The sequence below is a fragment of the Leiobunum rupestre genome, chromosome 10 (genome assembly GCF_980474605.1).
Source record: "Leiobunum rupestre chromosome 10, qqLeiRupe1.1.hap1, whole genome shotgun sequence".
In the NCBI taxonomy this organism is placed as follows: domain Eukaryota; kingdom Metazoa; phylum Arthropoda; class Arachnida; order Opiliones; family Sclerosomatidae; genus Leiobunum; species Leiobunum rupestre.
In genome coordinates, this window is record NC_143393.1 from 9527622 (window position 1) to 9549492 (window position 21871).

General features: G+C 36.1%; 1 protein-coding gene and 1 long non-coding RNA gene across 16 annotated transcripts; one reads left to right on the forward strand and one right to left on the reverse strand.

Moving 5' to 3' along the window:
* Positions 1-75: 75 nt before the first annotated feature.
* AP-2mu (adaptor protein complex 2, mu subunit) lies at positions 76-3189 on the reverse strand. 2 transcript variants are annotated; one of them, XM_090160903.1, is made up of 10 exons: positions 3040-3189; positions 2885-2959; positions 2729-2811; positions 2386-2651; positions 2099-2317; positions 1890-2034; positions 1697-1819; positions 1391-1624; positions 628-739; positions 76-564 (listed from the first exon to the last, which is right to left on the reverse strand). In XM_090160903.1, the coding sequence occupies exons 3-10, from the start codon at positions 2800-2802 to the stop codon at positions 430-432; spliced, it is 1308 nt and encodes a 435-aa protein (XP_090017029.1). In that variant the 5' UTR covers positions 2803-2811; positions 2885-2959; positions 3040-3189; the 3' UTR covers positions 76-429. The 2 variants fall into 2 exon arrangements, with proteins under 2 accessions (XP_090017029.1, XP_090017030.1); XM_090160904.1 differs by having other exon boundaries at positions 2885-2944; positions 3040-3187.
* A 3855-nt stretch (positions 3190-7044) lies between these two features.
* On the forward strand, positions 7045-9266 carry LOC149923584 (uncharacterized). Of its 14 annotated transcripts, none has more exons than XR_016476949.1 (7): positions 7045-7307; positions 7379-7757; positions 7838-7886; positions 8022-8043; positions 8099-8176; positions 8259-8456; positions 8550-9266. It is a non-coding gene; the product is annotated as an uncharacterized LOC149923584 (long non-coding RNA). The 14 variants fall into 14 exon arrangements; XR_016476944.1 differs by having other exon boundaries at positions 7838-7881; positions 7989-8062; positions 8120-8176; XR_016476938.1 differs by having other exon boundaries at positions 7379-7606; positions 7666-7757; positions 8022-8176.
* The last annotated feature ends 12605 nt before the right edge of the window (positions 9267-21871 follow it).

Genomic DNA, 21871 nt, shown 5'->3' on the forward strand with positions numbered 1-21871 from the left:
TTAGAAGTATTTCCCTGTGATCCCTCAGTTTTTTCCCCTGACCTGTCTAAGAAAATAATGGAAAACCAAAATCGTTCACACTTAGATAACATTTTAATATCCATACCATTCTATAATTTTTATACAACTATTAGGTTGGTACCAGGTTGTACAAATGTAATACGTTTAAGCCACTACATTATCCAGAGAATACATTTTAATATACATGTGAAAACAGCCACAATTCACGAAAGTAAAGGGATTTTTGTACAGTAATAGTAAATTTTTCAAACTCTATATTGGTAACAAATAAAAATGTAAAGATTTATGAGTAGACTTAAATTGGAAAAAGAAAACGGAAATTGTGCAAACTTGGAATGTTGCAACAACAAAATACAATTAATTTAACTCTCTACTGAAAATAAAAAATGGTACACAAGTCTGAAATATTTAACATCTGGTCTCATATAATCCACTTCTTCCAATGTAACGCACCCATTTAATAACATCATGGTCGCTGTAATTCAATTTTGGTTCAAAGACCTTTAAATAACGCACTTTTAAGCCCGAAGGAGCGAATGGAACCTGGAAATTATAAGGATAAATAAGAAATCCAACAGTTTGTTTTCTATTAAAATGTAGTTATACTTCGAAGTTCATAGATATGGGTGGTCGGTTCCATTTCTTCTTGTTATCAGTTTGCAATAACTCTATCTCTGCGCTTAATTGAGTCTCCTTCATTCCAGCCATTCTTTTAATTCTAAATATTAAGATTAATCATAAGCCAACAAAAAATAGTGTAGGGATACACCGATATATAAAATAGGAAAATTTTCGATTAACTAACTAATGATAACATTCGATTTGTGATGAAAAGAAACATTTTCGAATATATAATAAAATGGTATGATAGTGCACTGAACTGTCTTTTACAATGATTTTATCATTTACACTACAGTTTTAATATCGACTGATATTACCACCAGTGGCGGCGTAAAGGGGGCGACGGTGGCAGTCCACCCCGGGTGCCAGGGTAGCTAGGGGTGCCATTTGCCTGTCAAAAAGTTTGGTAGGGTGGCGGGCCATAGCTAGACAGGGGTGGGCGAGGAGGCCACCCGCTGACGAAACATTGCCGCCCCGGGGATCCAGCCATCTTAAGCCGCCACTGATTACGGCTGATATTATCAGCTACGAATAGCTGATATATCGGATGTACCCATATCGGTGCATCCCTAAAATAGTGACTATAACAAACAGTAGAAAAACATTCAATTACTTAAATATTATTTACATAACAAAACAGTAAGTCACGGCACACTGAGTCGTAGTATTTTAACATTTACCATTACCTACCATATTTACAAACCATAATTTTATTTATCACCAGTTAAAACTATTTTCAAAGACTTACTTCCAAACAATAGCATTTTCACTGGCTTTGTATTTGGCTTTTCCTTTCATACATATTAATTGCACTCCGCTGGTGTTTAGAGGTGTAGGAATTCGCACTTCAATTTTTTGACCAATTAAGGAAGGTTTGAAATTTGACTTCAAGACAACTTTAACTTCCATTTTGGTTCGTCCAACTTCTCGTACCAAAGGTATTATACGAAAGGGGAAACTGATGTCTTTGGTTATTCGATATCTAAAATATTGAAAAACATTACCTAAGAATCGCTATAGAATAAAAGAACTATGTAAGAATGTATAATTTAACCTCATAAGTTCAAATTCTCCATCAGGAGGTATAAAACTTATACTGTGTTCACTTTCAAATTTGCTTAATTTGACACATTGATGAAATTGACAATCATCTATCGCAATGGAAGTTTTGCCGGAACTAAAATTGCACAATTAAACCAAATAAGTCAATTTCTTAGAAAGTCACATAATCTAGAATTCAACTGTACGTTCTGGTCGGATCATCAATGGTACTGGTTTTCCCCTTGCTATCCATAGTTATTTTATCATTGATTCCGAATTTGCACTCTGGCATTCCAGATAAGTAAGATTTCATGACCACCTTGCCAGCAACGTGGGCACTCAAAACTTGTCCTGTTAGAAAGAAAATGTATTTGGAGAAAGTGTTGAAGCATATTCTATTTAGGCTAAATAATACCTTGCGGTGACATAAGTAAATTAACATATTCTAAAACATCAAGGAAGAGTTCGTTTCTTCTGTATTTGATGCCCTCCCTTCTCCATCCAATTTGACCTGTGACCTGAGAAGTGATCTGGCTTTGCTCTTCTTTGGTTTGAGATTTTACTCCTTGTTGAGTTATGAATGTTTTCAATATTCCAGTGTCAGTATTTTGGGGGTATCCAAAGTCAAGTATTTCTAACAAGATGGATAAGGAATTTAAATATTAACCCATAAACCTTGTATCTAAAACAATTAAACATTACCATCCAGAAGTTCGTAAATGAGTACAAAGTTGTTTTTAACATTCTCTTCACTTATTTTTCCAAAGTAAGACTGCATCACTTCCACCATTTTCAATAAAAACTCAAAAACCATGCCAGCATTAACATTTTGCTTTGTAACTGCAGCTAGCCAAATATTGCTTCTTTTAATATGGAAAAAACTGGTTCTGGCTATGTTTGTAACTGGGCTTCGAACTTGCTGACGGGCATGAATAACATTAACTCTAAAGGCATCAACCGCGTTGCGGCTACATAATCAAATATCGTTGTATGATTATCAAATAACCTTGCCTACACTTATTTGCAAACTGCACTGTTATCTTACCCAATGTCATCTCTATAGACTCTGGAGACTAAAACTTCGCCTTTATGGTTGTAAATGAAGAGTCCACCAATCATTTTGAATTTCTATTAGTATATTACTACACATAAATTAGTATAATTTTAATTTTATCCGATAATTACAAGTCGAGGCTCGTACCGTCAATGAAACTCTACAAGAGACGTCTCACTCCGTGACTCTCCCCTCCTGAACCAAGTCCTAAAATACCAAAGGCTTATATCAAACTTGGTAAAACACGAGACGTAAAATGGGAGAAGATTGAATATAACTAATTAACAAAATTAAAATATTACCCAGAAGTTATAACATTTCCAAAAGCGAAAGACTAAAGGGTTTAATTTTTAAGTCAAGAAATTAAATTCCGAACTCGTAAGCCGGTCAAAATCGAATGATAAAAATGTATTAAGAAACCACCCACTTTAAATCGAGTAATTCCCACTAGATGACGCTGCTAAAATTGTTTTAAACGTTTTGGCGGAAATTTAAAACTTTTTTCTATAGGAAATAACCATAGCTATTTCATATATCTATGGAAATAACAAGAATTTTTCTGAAAAAAAATATTTAGCCTAATCCAGTTTAGTAGCTTCTCGAAAGCATTTGACTCCATCCCCCTTTCGTGTCTTAATATATTAAAGGGGCTCCAAAGTTCGGTGGCAAAAAAAAAGAAAATTGAGCATACTTTTCCCATAGAAATCTCATAGGTAACTAGAAGACTGCCGTGTAACTGGCAAATGGGCCAAACGCCGTGGCAGACGATAGCCAGATCTCAGCCAATCAGAGCTCAAAGAGTGGTTCTGCCAAGAATTTAATGTCACCAGAGAGAATGACGACACCTATCTCCCGCTGTAGTAGCGGATCCAAGGAGGATTATTATCCTCCTTGGCGGAACCACTCTACGGCCTCTCATTGGCTGAAGGTTCAAGGCGAACTGGCGTCAAGCTCGGCCGTAGGCGGCAGCACTCTATAGAGGAAAAGCCATAGAAATCTCATAGGTAACTATAGTTACCTATGAGATTTCTATGGCTTTTCCTTCCCCCCAACCCCTCACTCGGCCTTGGCAGAGGCATAGAAATAGAAATTAGACTAGAAGAACGATTGGATTGGGCGGGGACGTACCAGCTAGAAGGCTGCCATCAGAGTGGAATCGCGATAGAAACAATTTAAACCAAAAATAAATAATATATTCATTTATTTTTGTTTAAACTAAATAACATAAAACAGATCGTAGGCAACGTATTAAAATCTTTTTTATTTTTCTGACAATATATTAAGTTATTTAAACAGCTTTAGGAAAATTATAAAAATCTCAAGAATCTACTATATCTACCGTGTCACCCTTACAGTCACACGTTAACTTTGCGCAATCATTGTAAGTCTGAAATACCACAATCATCACAGTTTAACTAAATTTTAATTATTTCAGTGTGGTTTAAAATATGCCTACATGAGATTCCAAAATCTTGGTTTCAGTGTCTTTTAAACTATCATCAGTATTAGTCAAGTCTTCCCGTAGTTCACTTTTTCCGTAAGTTTTCTGAAATAACCTCTGATAAATAGGGAAACTAAATAACAATTACTAAAATCAATAAATTGGCATACTCTAAAAGATGTAAATATGCTTTGTTCTGGAATAGATATTTTTGGGAGCTCTTTTAAATTCTTGTTTTAATAAAGAAATTATTCATATTTCAGTTAGTTTTTATTTCAGAATGTATAGGGTAATTTTTGCTTGTGTAGTTACAGTATTTGCTTTCAAATGGTGCCTTCCATTTTGAAAGTAAATTTCATACGGCAGAAAATGTTTACTACACACAAAGTCATTTGAAGTAATTGAAGATAGAGTCCAATTTTCGCGATTTACCGCTAAAACCCATTTTCCCAGTAATTCAGCATTTCTCAGAGGAAATCTTTGTGTAAAAAAAAATCTCTTGTTCCGAGATTATTATAAAATATTTTCTATAATATTACATACTTATGAAATGAGAATTTTATTTCTTTCCCAGATCTCTCTTTACAATGTGAAAAAGCGCAGTTTTTAACCATTTTTGCGGATATGCTTTTAGACGCAAAAATTTAAACACGAAAAGACCACCGCTGCGCACGACGTGATGCGCAGTGGATCGCCTTTTTTATCCCTCTTCGAAATTCGCGTCGTAGCCATGGCGACAATGTTTAATGCGTTTGTCAGATGGCGCGTACATCCCGATTCCACCCTAATGTCAGCCTTCTAGTTCGCCTGTTTCCCTTGGGATTGGCGGAAAGGGCAGTGCTTCTAGTCTAATTTCTATATCTATGGGCAGAGGCGGGCAGAGTTAACCGTAAATTTCGCACTTTACTGACTTTACACACATTTTGCCACCGAACTTTGGAGCCCCTTTAATGGCCTCTGGTCTGCCGGAATAGTTGGGGATGCCTGTTCCTCTATCGGTAAGTGTGTTCCTCAGCGGTCAGTCTTCTTTGACTGGCTTTGTAACCTTTATTTTCAGTCTCCCAAAATTATTAAGTCACTATATAAATCCCTCGTTCTCCCTCTATTTGACTGCTGTTCCTCTATCTGGATACCACGCTTAGAATCTGATAAACTTTAACTTCAAAAAGCTCAAAATCAGTTTACAAAACTTACCACTAAACTTAAAGGGAGTATGATGGATCAACGATTGGCGCTAGTTACGTTTAAGGCCAGCGGTAGCGCGTTTTAGCAGACCAAAGATAATATAACTACGTACCCTAGATTCGAAATCACGGCGTTTCTCGATAGCCCGTTTTCTCGTGAAGCTTTTACTGAGTTCGCGCCGGAAGTCGGGAAAATCGGGCTCCATAGCAGGGTGAGAAATAAGGAATTTCAATAGATAACCCAAGATTATATTACACACCTTTAGTTTTCTTTCGTTTAGAAACATTTTTAGATCCATTATTGTTTTAAAACAATATAACGCAAAAATATCTGGTATCTTGAAAACCGCAAGTCAAAAACCACGGCGCAATTTTCACTAAAACCTAGGAGCAACAAACACAAGGAGAACGCAGCTAGCCTTTAAACACACTAATGAAGGGTTGTGTACGAATTTCATTGGACGAGCGTCACGAGCCTTTACGATGAACGTTTTACGGGCGGGGGGGAAGACAATTTCCGAATTTTCCCCTTCCGACGGCAGCAGGCGCTAAAGCGTCTAGCCAATGAAAAATGTACACAAGAAAATGCACGACTTTTGACGGGTTGCGTTCTCCCATAGAAATCTCATAGGTAACTAGAATGCTGCCGTGTAACTGGCAAATGGCCCAAACGCCGTGGCAGACGACGCCAGATCTCAGCCAATCAGAGCTCAAAGAGTGGTTCTGCCAAGAATTTAATGTCTCCGGAGAGAATGACGTCACCTATCTCCCGCTATAGTAACGGAACCAAGGAGGATTATTATCCTCCTTGGCGGAACCACTCTACGGCCTCTCATTGGCTGAAGGTTTAAGGTGAACTGGCGTCAAGCTCGGCCGTAGGCGGCAGCATTCTAGTTACCTATGAGATTTCTATGCGTTCTCCTTGCGTGGGCTGTTGTGTTTGTTGCTCCTAGGTTCAAATAATAAAAACCATTAAATATTTTTAAAACTATTCAGGACGGTATAGGAAAAATTATACATAAAAATAAATAGTATATAATATATAATAAAAGTAAATAGAATATAATATAAATAAAAAGTATATAATATACGTAATTAGTACATATATATAATTGTTTCCTGTGATTATGTTACATATGCTATTACAGATATATGTTAAATAATAATATAAATGCTAAGAATAATTATAATACATTTCATATTATATATTAGGTTAAAAATAAAAACGTAGTCATAATTTACAATAAATAAATATTAAAACAGTTGTTCCTAATAATAATGTGCTTGAGCCTCTACCTGATTATTTGGCTTTTGACAGACACTCATATATAAAAATAGGCTACCCCTCAAATGTGAGTTGCCCACGTATGACGTCACTCTATCTCTCTCTCTGAGACATTTCGGAAAATCGTCCAAAACGCGTATATTGAATGCGCCCACCTTGGCCCAAGGGGTCTCGATCATAGATATAGGAAACGTATATAAAGGTCTAGATAAAATATTTCAAAGGGAGTGAATATGGAGGTGTCGGCTAGCAGAAACGCGTAATTTCTGCAGGCTATTCTTATAAGGCGCTATCTATCGGTAAGAAAGCTCGTGCCATCGTCACCAACAGATGGTATCTAAAGACTACGGCCTGCGGAAAGGTCGAGCACTTAGTAAGTTAGTACCAGAGAGTGTAAAGTCGCTTCGCTACAGAGAGGCGCCTCTTCCTATCCCCGTAATGTTAAAATTTCGTGGTACGTTTTTTCCCCATGAGAGCGTTGAAGAAGCAGACGACAGTGTTTGCAATTCCCGGACACACGATGGCACTGTAAAATTGCTTATCAAAGAAAAATAAATTTTGCTCTCAGTAGGTTAAAGTTGAATTCAGCTCAGTCAGCTGTGATGTTGAATTATTTTAACTATTTAAGTAAAACAGTTGATTTCGTAAGAAATATAAAAAGTAAGTACAAGAAAAATCCCTCCCTATTTCATTTCAATATTAACAACTATACTTTTTTAATATATCAAAAGAAATTCGTGGAATCTAAAGTGGAATATTTTATGGGCTGGCCAACTCTTAATTAAATATACCAAAACCATGGTAGAACATTGGTGTTTTGAATAGCAGCGGTGAATTAAATATTCTGAAATATAATTAAGAACTTTCAATGGCTTTGCAAATTTCTAAATCTCGTCAGTGAATTGTCCTTTACCTTGCAAAACCCAATGGTTATCATAATTGGACAAATCTTCATCATGGTCTGTTTAAAATAAAGTCATCCAAATTGTAAATTCAATATGAATCTGATGGTTTTAAGAGGCTATTGACTGATGCAGCTCTGTATGCTGCCTGGTATTGTTGAGTATTTGGATGATCTCAATTGTCTCCTTATTGGCGAATGGAACCAAAGTAGTTTTCTAAAAATCTTGACCAATTCTTCCAGTTACTAAGAACTTAAAACCAAAATTATCCTTTATATCATTCCATAGGAGTAGCAAAGACTGAATTGATAGTTTCCACCTTTCAATACAAGGTAAGGTTTTATACCTACAGTTCTGAAGCTACCATATATTAAACCTTTCCAATTTTTCTTTCAGCATTGGTATGTGGATGTATTGATCAGTCATTGCTCTCTTACAGTGTGTTTCATTGTTTAATGTCCTGCTATTGCAGCAATCAAAAAGGCCGTTCATGTGTAAGAGGAACTCTGCTGTGTATGTGCTTTCAATTGTTAACTCTCCTAATCCCAGTTAACAGGCCATTTGAATTAGAAACACTTTGACTGCAAATTTGGGCAGCTAAACTGACTTTCATGTTAGAAAATGCTGGTAACTTGATATGTTTACGTTTCAGCTTATGTGTGCTTTGAAACTTACCAATTTCTTAGTCTATTTTGAAAAAATGTTCTAGGACTGCCCAAGAAACTAGATTGCCTTCCACTATTATGGGATACCGTTTGAAATTGTTCCTCACACTTTTCAAGAGATGTGGAGGATCAATTTCTATGAATGGCTTTTCCACTGATATCCCCATACTTTTGAACAAATTTTGATTGCCTGTTCCTTGGTCACAGACTACAGCTTTGACAATAAGGCCAATACGTTTTAGGTGAGTTACGCAATCATGAAGCAATATCTTCAAAGTCTGTTCGGGACAAGTATCTTTTGTGAGGAAGTAACCAATTGGTGGTTTGAATTTCAGTTTTATGTCATTCACCATGAATACTAGGGCCTGATTTGCGTACTATTTTGACCTTCCATATGGACCGAAGTCTACGAAACCTTCAATGTTATCGTTTTCATTATTGTCAAAATGTTTAGTTGAATGGCTATAATTATGTTCAGTACAAATATATTTAAATGGAATAGAATTGAATAGATAGTTCTGGGTTTAAATTCATAGGAATTGACTTTATCCACTGTAAAAAAAATTTCATTTAAAGCTAGTGTTCATCATTGTGAATATTTTATAGAAATTATCATTTTCTTCGTTGAATTGATTTTTGAGGGCATAATTTGGCATTTTAGTGCTGCGTTTATCTTACACCAGATTGTAGTTGTAACATGATCTTCAGGTGCATTTTCATTTGCTACTATTTGAATTAATTATAAATGAACATTAGGCAGTAAGAGACCATGGCGGGATATGTTTTTGCCTTCAGTTTACCTAGGGAAAACCGTGGTTTCATTGGAATTTCCCAAAAAAAATAGTAGGTCTAGCTAATGGTGTAAGCCTGTTTTGGGTTTTGATATTCATAAAACAATCGTCAGTGAAATGAAGACCGCAAAATACGTGGTTAAAGTGCAAGTAATCTGTAGTTTTATTTTGGAGCTTTTCACTGTTAACATTTTGCAGGTGGCTGCAAAATGTTAAGTTTTAAGAAATGTTAATGTATTAGAATAGGCTTAGTAAATTAAAACGCGTATTCACCGGTCTTTATCCCTTGGAAACTTGAAAAAAAAAAGACTGACGCGTAGTTACCTTTTTATTCGATTTACAATTTTTAGCCGAAAAAGACATTTCAAAATAAATTAAACTCGCAAAAATACCAAAAACACTCTTCCTTTTTTGCGTCTTCTCAAACTCTAATCTAGCGCGTGCCGGAGATACTACTAGCGCCATCAAACGCCCGGGAATTGTGGACATTCTCGGCGAATAAAATCGTACCACGGATTTTTTAAAGAGAGGCGCCTCTCTGTAGCGAAGCGACTTTACACTCTCTGTTAGTACTAAGAGACCTCGTGCTCCTGGTCATGTGCCTTCCTCGGTGTCTGCTAGGTGTCAATTCCGTATTTTATGTTAGGCTTAGACGCTCCGAAATATATCTAGACCTTTATATACATTTCTTATATCTATGGTCTTGATCAAGATGTTTGAAAAAATATCTGTACGAGTTAAAATTGATGACGTCACCCAGATGAGTCTCCGTTGATTTTCAATACGATCTCATCTGGGTGACGTCACGATTTTACATAGCAACGCAAAACCCGTAATATTTTGATAAAAAACCATGTGATCGACGCAGCCTTATAGTTCCCTTTTTTACGAACTTTGGACCCAGCCCGCCTAAAATTTCTTAATATTCAGTCTACTGTGACCCGTCATAAAATTAACACAATTTTTTTCATAATAACCTAATTCTAATTTTACTGATTACTTCACCTTAAGTGGGGGTCCAAAACAAGAGGTCATTCCCTCAAACTTTCTAAACCCCGTTCAAATTGCTTTTCCTTTATACCGGAACTCTCTCCCTCATGCTATAATTTCCTAGCCTAATTATTCTAAATTTAAAAGTTTACTTATTTCAATTTTTTGGTACTTCCTAGTTCCCAGGTTTCGCATTCTAGTGTTTATATTCTAATAGACGCTTAAATAAACAAGTTGGCAAGCCAAAATATAACTCTCCTCGGAAGAATTGTCCCTAACGGTATTAATTTTTCGAGATGACTCTTAAAGATATATCTCCGCAATTCCGAGTTATTTACTAAAAACGTAATCCCGGTTCAATCCCACCCGGTATAAAATTTTATTTATAATTAAAATAATTGAGACGAAACAACCGAGTATAATTTATTCAGAATATTATAAATTAAGTAGTTACAACAGCGAGTTAGACGTACTAAAACAATGCACAATTGAATTTAACCCTATTTACGGTACAAGTTTATCAGTTAAATGTAATACGAAGCCAATTTTAATGAAAGAAATATCTACAGAGGGTATTTGTATTTTTCTCGCTTATGAAATACTTGCCGCATCTTTAACGCCCATTTTATTTCAAATTAAACATCTTAATCAGTCGAGAAAACGTTTAAAATAAATTACGAAGTAATGACGACCCAGTTAAAAACCAGACCAACATAAAGCCGTGTTCACACTAGATACTTTGGAATCGTTTTTAATCGGTTTCGAAAGATAAAATTGACCATTTTCGGTGTCAACTGTATTAATAGCCATACGATAAATACATTCGATATCAAAATTTTACAATTCGATCTTTTGAAACCGTTTTAAAACGGTTCCAAAGTGTCTAGTGTGAACGCGGCTTATGTGTAAGCGCACGATGTATACAACTCGATAAAAATAAACGACTGAAAAAACGAAATAAAATGCAAATAAAACGAAAGATATTTAAAATTAAAAAAACTGATCCGAATAAAACGTGAAAATGCCCTCCACGTCACGCACATTCGAAATACGCAGAAGTAACGTTATACCAAGAATGTATTTATTTATACTCAGGGAGAATGAATATGTCGAGACTATCGACGGACACGTTGAGGCCCTAACCCCGTCACGCTAAGGGGGGGGGGGGAAAGGAGGCGGTCTTATTTTTTGCGTCCTCGCAGCAGCGTTAATCGCGTCGAAAAACGTAATTTTTAAGAACCAATGAGATTGCAGTATTATTTGATTTTATTAAAGCGGAGGAGCATACCGGGGGGCCCAACGGGTGGAATTGGAGAAACGCCAAAAATAATCTCGACATATTCATTCTCCCTGAGAATAAATAAATACATTCTTGGTTATACTATATCCAGTTTAAAATATCAAAAAATAAAAACAACGAATAGAAAAATACACAATAACAAGTTACAACCCAATCAATCAGACTTCAGAAACAAAACTCATAGAAAAATATTATAACGCAGTCAAGCAATCAGACTTCAGAATCAAAATAATTCATAGAAAAATATTATAACGCAGTCAAGCAATAAATTAGTTCAAATACTTATAAATCAAGCAATAGAAAATATAATATCAAGAAGCGCAACACCTTACCATTCACAAATACGATTTTTAACGTTATTATAATGAAACCGGATAAGCTTTTCGGCATGACTTACGCTCTTAAAGGTTCCTCTAAGACTGGACGATTTTGCGGGAAAAAGGAAATAAACTTAAAAAATAGTAGATACAAATATAAGACAGAAAAAACCAACAATACCAAAGATTAGACAAAAAAGAACATAATCTGGGTCAGTTAAAAACCATTAATATACTCTTCCGCTAAGCTGAGTTTATAATTTTCAAAGCAGCGTAACATCTGTCGGTGGATCTGTGGTAGAACATTCGCCTGTCGTGCAGAAGGGCTTGGGTTCGAAACCTGGGCGGCGCTTTCGTTTTCAATCAACAGAGAATACGCTACATTAGAATTACTTCGATGCAATAATTTAACTGGAACACGAAATTTCGTTCTATTTAATAACAACCAATATTTAATACTCTGTTAATTTGTAATAAACGTTTCCGATAAAGCTGAAGGTCTAATTTTCGATAAAGCGTAACAAGTGTCGGTGGTTCTGTGGTAGAACGTCCGCCTATCAAGCAGGAGGTCTCAGGTTCAAATCCCACCCGATGCGATCGCAAATTGATACTTAGACGATTACCGTAAACAATTGGTGGAAATCCTGCCATTGGAAATTGAGAGGTTGCCATAACACTCAGCGCACGGTCCCAAAAGTCAATAAGAAGGAGTTGGAGAATACGTACCAATAACAAACGTAGCGACGGTGGGCGTTAACGAAAACAAAAAAAAACGCAATCGTTAATTTATCCGTTAACGCTTACCGTCACACGGTGGTTTTGCCAACCTTTAAACTGCTAAAACGCGAGATCTCTCTCTTGGCATTTTAGTACTAAGTGCTTGACCTTTCCGCAGGCCGTAGTCTTTAGACACCATCTGTTGGTGACTTTTAGTATAATTTTTAAGCAGGAGACAATGGCTCTCGCGACGATAGCACGAGTTTTCTTACCGATAGATACCGCCTTATAAGGATAGCCTGCAGAAATTACGCGTTTCTGCTAACTGTCAATTCCGTATTCACTCCCTTTGAAATATTTTATCTAGACCTTTATATACGTTTCCTATATCTATGGTCTTGGCTCTCAGAAATGCTACATGTTGGCAATTTTGGGAACTTTTACATGGGAACGGGTACAGTAGAACACGCGACGGACGTATTAAGACGCAAAGAGTGTGCAAACAATACTAAGCTTTCTGGGGACAATAGTTCGACTAAACTACAATAAAATTGACTTATTTTCTAATATTTTGGTCGTTTTTTGACAAATCATTTTAGAGTTCTTCCAACATACTTCTGGATCTGGGGCAAATCGCTCTCATGAAAACGGGCCTTTAGGGGGGGACGGGTTATAACACAACCAGATGAAATCGCGAGCGCAGCGAGCGCGAAATTTTTCGTTAGCAATAACGCATATTTAAAGTACTGGCTAGACGAGTGACAATGACATATCCGCACGTGTATCAAACGACGTTTTTTAATACATTTGCGAGAAAATGATAATAAAACAAAGAACAAAATTGATATTGTTTTGCAAAACTTAAGGGGAAGCATTGTGAAAGTTTAAAAAACGTGACGTGTTTGCGCTTGTTAATCTAGAGTTCTATAGCTCGGATTACTAAGAACTCTTCGGTTTTGTAATCACGAGATCTGGTTCTAAATAACCTTCGAACCGAATTTAGATATCGCTAATGGTTATTTAAATAATTGTACTTAAATTTGGATGAAATGCGCTTACAAGCTCTCACAAAACACCGTTTATCTCGTAAATGGCTAAATATAACTTCATGTGATCTTTTGTATCGTGATCAGCACAGTTCAAACTATAAATTGTTCGAAGGGAATTGGATTCCATCGTTTAGTTAATTATTAATTTAACTTGAAAAAGTACCTAAAATTAAATATATTTGGCTGAATTGTTTAAATACTTTGAAAGTCGATATTACTCTCAAATTTATAGTACATTTTACGAAACATGTATTCTTTCATGTGTAAAAGTAATTATTCAATTATCTTAAATAGATATTTAAATAATGAGCATTAAACTTGAACAATAATACTGATACATATCAACTTCGCGCCTGGTATTCTAGAAAACCGTTCACACTAGAGCTTTGGGAAAGGTTTTAAGTTCATCTGGAAGTTTCGATTTTAAATTTGTTCGAGGCGAATTTTAATCGAAGACTTGGTAAATTTTTTATATGATGACAAAATTAAGCAATATTTAACATATTTCGTCATCATTTTTAATATACTTCAGTACTACGAAAATCTTTTAGTTTCATACGCTTCGTAAATTTAACCTTACTTTATTGAATAGAAAAAAAAATTCAAAAAAAACTATTATATTTTGGTAACTAAACACATTATCTAAAAATATTAGAATTTGATAAGTTTTCCTATACTCGGATCTGCACGCGGGGGCTACCTAGAGGTTGTTTTCCAAACTAACGAGAAATAAAGAAAAAAAAATGTGTAGATGGCAGCTTGAAGGTTTTCGAAGAGGGATTTTTTTTTTAAATAGTGAATGGTACTACTATAGAAGCCTCACGGAGGTTTTTGGTAGTAAAGGCAGTAGAGTAGAAAAACGGACACACTTCTTTCCTCCCCCTGAAAACTATGACCCCTTCTTTGGCGGACCGCGATTAGCTACGCTTGTCCATCAAATCTACTCTCCCCTCCGCTTCGCCTTTCTTCATTTGCGTTTTTTCATATTGGGCTCTCTACCAGAGCTCTAAAGCGTTGAACGGCGGCCAGAATAGGAAAGCCTGTACCGAAAATGTTGTTGTCTTCCCTCATTTCAACCCCCTTTTAGTAGGGCACTCCGACCTTAATGTGCATTATTCGACGCGCACTACGTCACGAGGCGGAGTCTAGTCAGCTGTAAACATTACAATATATCTTCCGCGTGTTTGTGTTGAGCTTGCTTCACAAGGCGCAAAGGCCTAATTTATGGGCTTACGTAGGTTAGGACAAATTAAATTGCTTATTTAACTTTTAATTATAAATGATGTAAAATTAAATAAAATAAAAGTTCTGCTACTACATGGAGGTTAATCAAATAAAATTTATTATCGGTAGCTTTATTTAATTTTACATATATATATATATATATATAATAACCATTATAATTAAAAGTTAAATCAGCAATTTAATTTGCCCTAACCTACGTAAGCCTTACACATGGAAAAATATCCCTTAAAATTTTAAAAACAGTACGCAGTAGATGACCAAACAAATAAGTTGTACTAAAGAGCATTGAATACGGACATTCAGACCAATAACATAAGGTAGGATGCGCGTGAGGGTTGCGCAAACGAAACTTGATGCCGGGTAAAAGTATGGGGGGAATGAACAAAAAGGGGAATTTCTAAAGCTTTTTGCGACAGGTTTTTTAACATGACGCCGCCGTTCCTTCTCTACTTCTTCTCTACTTCTTCCATGGCGCTACTCTCTCAAAACGTCCTTATTTCACCCGGTTTCCCATTTTTGAAAGTATTAGAGTATACGCTACTTTCATAAACTAATCTGATAACTATTAAAGTTGTTGTCAGATCGTTTTGATAATTATACTGTAGCCGCGTTCACACTAGAGTCTTTGGAAAAGTTTTGGAAAGGTTTCAAAAGCTAAATTTTAAAAAAATTTATGTCAAGAGAATTTATCGTTTGCTTGTTAATCCAGCTGATACCAAAATTTTGCAATTTGACTTTTTGAAACCGTTTCAAAGCGTTTCCAAAGTCTCTAGTGTGAACGCGGCCTAAGACTCTTAAACTTTTAATCGAATATTTCGATAGTTTAACCCTATAAAAGTTGAATAAATTGTTTAATTCGACGTATAATTTGGAATGTTAATTCTAGTATTAATAAATATTTCTGAGAAGTTCACAGGCTCCCAGACAATAGTTCTTAGTGAGAACTATTGTCTGGGGGCATTTTGTTACGTTTGGAATTTTTTAGGTACTTAATATCTAAAATTGTAACATCTTGTGGTCCCTGTCGTAAAAAGTAAGAGAGGTTTCAATTAAGAAGGCCCTCGAGAAGATCACGGTATTTTATAGAAAGGTTGATAGCCAGCCCCATAAGAAAAAAGGGGCCGTGGAGTAGCGGATGACGCTTTGCTCAGGGTCGTAGCCAGCAAAAATTGCACAAGGGGGTTAAAATTTGGCGCCCCCTAAAAAAAGCAAAAAATGTTTGAAACCGATATTTTGGTGCTCCTAATGGTTACTCAGGCCAGTGACGCCCGGAGCGGATACCCCACTCGTACCTGTCTAGATACGGCCATGCTTGTGACGTCTTACCCACCAATATGGCGGCCATGGCAAAGCTACGGAGTGCTAGCTCCCTATATATGCAAGTAAAACGCGTTACGACCTTAAATTCTAAAATAACCACCGTCAGAATCGAAATGAATGTACTCGATTTAACTTTTTCGTCAGGTGGGGTTAACTGATTATTTAGCGCACCCCAGGCCCTGCAGTGGGGGGTGACGTTTTTCTCCCTCAAAATGGCATCATGTGCCTTGTCGCTATTGTACAAAAAAATTCAAACATATTTTAAAGTTTTATTACGATGGATTTTACACTCTCTTTTCATTATTTTGCGCTCATATTTACCCGAATTTTGCGTCCCTCAGAAGAATTTAGGTACTCCCGGTCCCCCCGTGCGCACGCTTATTCTTAGCCACGTAATGATTTATATGGTCAATCGACCACTGTCCATTGATAAAACGGACTATTATAAAAAACATTCGTTGTCATACTTTCGTTATGTTACTTATGATAATATGCAGACAGTTTTTGCATTCTAATTTCTAGGCGTTTACGCGTACGTCAACGCCCAGAAATTTGTTTGTTAAACTCTATTGAAAATTCAAGTTCTGGTAATTTTTTTTCATAATGGTACAATCCCATATATAAATGGTGTTAGGCGACTACTCGTACACGATGCGATTTTTTGGGGGGCGACTTGTCGCTACGATCCGGGAGATCGCGATCGCTCGTCGGTTTTTGCCACACACGGCAAAACCCCGATGTTTCGAAAATGGTAAGATTTGACCAAACCGAGGGGTAGGTCACTTCCTTGCTTAACGACGCACCCCTCGAAAGATTAAATCTGATTTAATCATGATTATTTTGATTAAATTCAATTTAATCACGAATATGTTGATTAAATGACGTTTAATCGTGATTCGAATGTTTAAATATGATTTAATCATTATTAAATTATTAAATCTGTTTAAAATGATTAAATCCTGATTAAAAAGATTAGATCATGATTAGAATTATTAGATAATGATTAGAACGATTAGATCATGATTAGAATGATTAAATCTCGTTTAAATCGTGATTAGATTGATTAAATCTGGTTTAAATCGTGATTAGATTAATCAAATCTTGATTAGATTAATCAAATCTTGATTAGATTTATCAAATCTTGATTAGATTAATCAAATCTTGATTAGATTAATCAAATCTTGATTAGATTAATCAAATCTTTATAAGATTAATCAAATCTTGATTAGATTTTCTACATTAAATTATATATACATATATTTAATACATATTATTTAAATATATTTATATTTTACATAAATAATTATTTATTATTTATATAAACATAATTTTATATTACTTAGATTAATTAATAAATAAATAAATAAAATAAAATAAATAAATAATAGATATTTAAAGAAAATTAGAAATTTTCGTTAGCTGGTCTGCCGACTAGCCCATACACGAGAAGATTTTTGTTTGCGACTTGGGAAAATCGCTGAAATTTCCCGCCCTGGTCGGAAGACCAGCGACGGTCGCAATCGCCGTCTTTGGTCTCCCAACAACGCTACACACGGTACGATTTTTTCAAGGACAAACGACCGCGAGTCGCGGTCGCTCGAAAAATCGCATCGTGTATGGCCCGCGCTTTTACGGCCTTTACGGGGAGGAATGGAAAGTTTTGGAAGGGGTCCGAACAGATATGATTGTGCATAAAGTAGTAGCCCATTTAAGCCGTCATTGGCGACGCCATTTAGATGTGAAAACCTCTGTGCCAACAAGAGTCGTGTCTTGTAGGCGCTAACTCTCTGCTGCAAGGTATCAGGGTTTTGGACATCTCGGTCAAGCTTAAGATTATACCCCTTGAAGCACTGGTTGTCTGGTTGCTAAAAAGCGGCCCCCGCCCTCGTTTTGTTTCCCGAAATAAAGTGGCTGTAACGTTTATCTCGCTCTGAATGGTTTTTTCATTTATTCAAGCCATTTTTTTCAAATTATTATATTGCCAATTACTTTTTGCTGTATAAAGGGAAATGCAAATTTATTCGAAATCAAAAAAGTAAATTTAATTTTAGCTTAAGTTACCGATTTACCGATTTAATCAAATTATTACTGAAACATCTGGAAATATAAAGTAATTTCATGTTTTAAACTGCCAGGTTAGTTTGGTCAAGAATGTATTTATTTATACTCAGGGAGAATGAATATGTCGAGATTATTTTTAGCGTTTCTCCAATTCCACCCGTTGGGCCCCCCGGTATGCTCCTCCGCTTTAATAAAATCAAATAATACTGCAATCTCATTGGTTCTTAAAAATTACGTTTTTCGACGCGATTAACGCTGCAGCGAGTACGCAAAAAATAAGACTGCCTCCTTTCCCCCCCCCCCCCTTAGCGTGACGGGGTCTCGTGGTTCAAAACGTCAAGATGATCCGTCCCAAAGACTATATAAGCTATCGCTATATATAAGAATTTATATAGTCTTTGATCCGTCCGAAGGTCTCACGAAACCTCTTTTCTCACGGGCTTCAGTGGCGTAATCAAGAGGAGGGTTCAGTTTTCAATACTTCCGAATATTTATATCAAGAATGTATTTATTTATACCTAGGGAGAATGTCTAGTATTTCGAGACGTTCTTTAGCGTTTCTTTCCGTTTACCCGTTGCCTCCCCACCCCCCTAGCCCCCCCCCCCCCCCGGTACTTTCTTCCGCTTAAAATAAATAAAATCATCCGGGTATTTCATTGGCTCCCGACGCAATGAAATTAAACGTTGGTGAAATTATGTCTTGTCCCCCCACGTGAAACGGGAAAAAAGGCGTTGATTGTCGCCACATAATCATTGTTTCATCATTGATCTTAATTATTATTATTGTTCATACTATATAAATACACTAACTGGCAAGCCCCAGCTAGTTGAATTGATCGTATACTGTATAATTCGTAAAATCATTTACTGATATATTAAAGAGTAAAGATTTTGTATCTCTACGACGATAACTATCCTACGGATGGCAAGAATGCAGACTGTTGCACCCCCGGCCTCATAATAAACGTGATTAGATACTGCACCTTAAAATAATGAGTGAGATATGGATTAAATAGTTTCCTGACAACGGTTTGTAGGGTCAAATTGGCAGGATTGAATAAATAAGCGTTTTTTTTTGTTTAGATTTCATCATTGATATATTAAAGATTTTGTATATCCACATATTTTATCATCTATGATACGACGATAATTATCGTAAGGCTGACGGCTCTGATCGCGGCAAAGTTACTTCACAGTATCGCGCAGTGCTGACAACGATCTGTGGGATCGAAATGGCACAATTTAATAAATGAATTTTATTCTGGCTGAGAAATAGGGAGATAACAGTCCCGGTGGACAGTCCTAGCATTAGCCATGGCGGCCATCTTGGTTGAATTTTTTTTTCAATAGGGAAAAGCATGGATGACGTCACAACATGTCGCACTGTTAGCTCCCTATAATCACTGGTATGTTAAAAATTAACTGTGTACCACTCTGAGAAACACTGTCAAAATATTTTCTCCATAATAGGGAGCTAACAGTGTAACGTAGGCCATGGGGTAGTTTGCCCATGCGTAGGCCAACGTCACCTATGCTAAAATCTATAGATAAAGATTTTCCACCCAACATGGCGATCGCGGGGCCAAATCAGTACCAAATTTCGAAAAGGGCATTTATTTACGATACCTAAAATGATTTATTTCTTCAAAAAATATAAGAGCACAATGTCATTCTAGAGTGACCAAACGTCCCTTGGACTTTCAGCGGGAGGGTAACAGCATGGAAGATGTAGAGAAGGAACGGCGGCCTCATGTTAAAAAACCTGTCGCAAAAAGCTTTAGAAATTCCCCTTTTTGTTCATTCCCCCCATACTTTTACCTGGCATCGAGTTTCGTTTGCGCAACCCTCACGCGCATCCTACCTTATGTTATTGGTCTGAATGTCCGTATTCAATGCTCTTTAGTAAGTTACAATTTATTTGTTTGGTCTACTACTGCGTACTGTTTTTAAAATTTTAACAGGATATTTTTCATGTGTAAAGCTTAGGTAGCTTAGGGCAAATTAAATTGCTGATTTAACTTTTAATTATAATGGTTTTTATATATATTCATAGTTTGCATTTATCATATTTCATTTTAGGTTTAGGGAATGTTAAAAAGGAAACGTTTTTCATATAAGGTTCTTTGTAAAACCTACTGATATTTTTCAAACCCGTGTAACAACATTTTGTGTAGTTTACCATTGTAGATAATTATTCATAAGCTAAACTTAAAACTATTTAAAAAATGTAAATAAATTACGCCTCTGCGCCTTGTGAAGCTCAACACAAACACGGAAAACACTCTTTATCACGGTCTTTTCGCCCCCCCCCCTTTTGGCCGCCCGCTAGTCGGCCACTATCTGGAACAACAGGTGGAGAATGGGGGTTAAGGGGGGTAAACTCCACATGAACGCGCCCAGCAAAATTCTCCAAAAAAGACGGTAATGTTTACAGCTGACTAGACTCCGCCTCGTGACGTGTTGCGCGTCGAATAATGCGCATTAAAGACGAATGCCCTAACCAAAAGGGGGTTGAAATGAGGGAAGACAACAACATTTTCGGTACAGGCTTGGACCGATAAATATTGTTTTTTTTTACGATTTCTTTTTAATTAAATAACTAAAAGGGTCATTTAAAATTTGAGACGGCTAAATTGGAGAACGGGTATCGTAAATTTGATATACCAAAATCAAATCTACTATATCAAGTCTCCAATGTCCAAGGCGACGAATCGAAAATGACGAAAAACGTTCGTCCAATGAAGACTACGAACGAAGGAAAATCTCTCCCTTATAATATAGTTACATTCTTGTTTGTATATAGTAACAGTCACCAAAAATTCCGGACCAAATAATTTAATATAGCGGTGACAATTTAATTCATATCCAAATTTTGAAGTTATTTGTTGCTTATACCGGTCCCAAAATAGAGAAAAATATAGTTGAACCAAAAACGTCATATATATGTTTTCATGGAGGTAGGAAATACGGATTTCCTAAATCCGTATTTCTAAATCCGTGCTACGCTGAATGAAAACGCTCGTATTTGAGAAAACACGTATTTTCTGAAATACCGAAAACGCACCTGTATTTCCTTGGTAAATCTGGATTTTCTTCGAATGAAAACGCACGAACACGTGTTTGATACACTGGGGGTTTATTTAGTTGGAAATGTAGTTACTAATAAGTAGTGCTCGGACTTTTTTTTATTCACGAATAAATACTTTTAGCCTTAATTTAAATAGTAATATTTCAAGATGAAATAGCTGAATAAAAGAAAGTGGATACACCTAAAACTTAATAAAAACAATTATTTATTTCAATAAGTAGAATGAGTAGTAGATTAACGAAATCGTTGGTTACATAACAAGTTCATTTCTTCAATACGATGAGGAAAAAAAATATCGCAATTTATGATAATGAATAAATAATTCCGAGCACTACTAAAAGGTTGTGGTTTCACATGTTTTAACCTAGGTTTTAACGACACTTTTTAAATTAAAAAATAAATGTAAGCAGAAATATAAAGATATAAACAATACATTTAATTGTTGACGTGATTAAATTAGTAAATTTTGCGAATAGGTTTTTGTAATCGTACGCGAACATTTCAATGTTTAAATTTTTAATTTTTATTTAAAATAAGCCGCGGAAAAGGGGCGGTAACCTGGTAAATTCCCAGTGACGTAAACTACAGATAAGAACTCGAAAGGGCTCAGTTAACTTGCCCTCCCCCCCCCCAAACGCTGTGTTCAAAAATTAACAAGTTGATTGAAAGGCACCCATTATGCACCATTTTGCACCATCCGTAAACCATTACGCACCCCCCATGGTGTTCAGTAAGAAATTGCAATCTCAAAGGGGGGCCAACTTTATCCTAAAACTTGT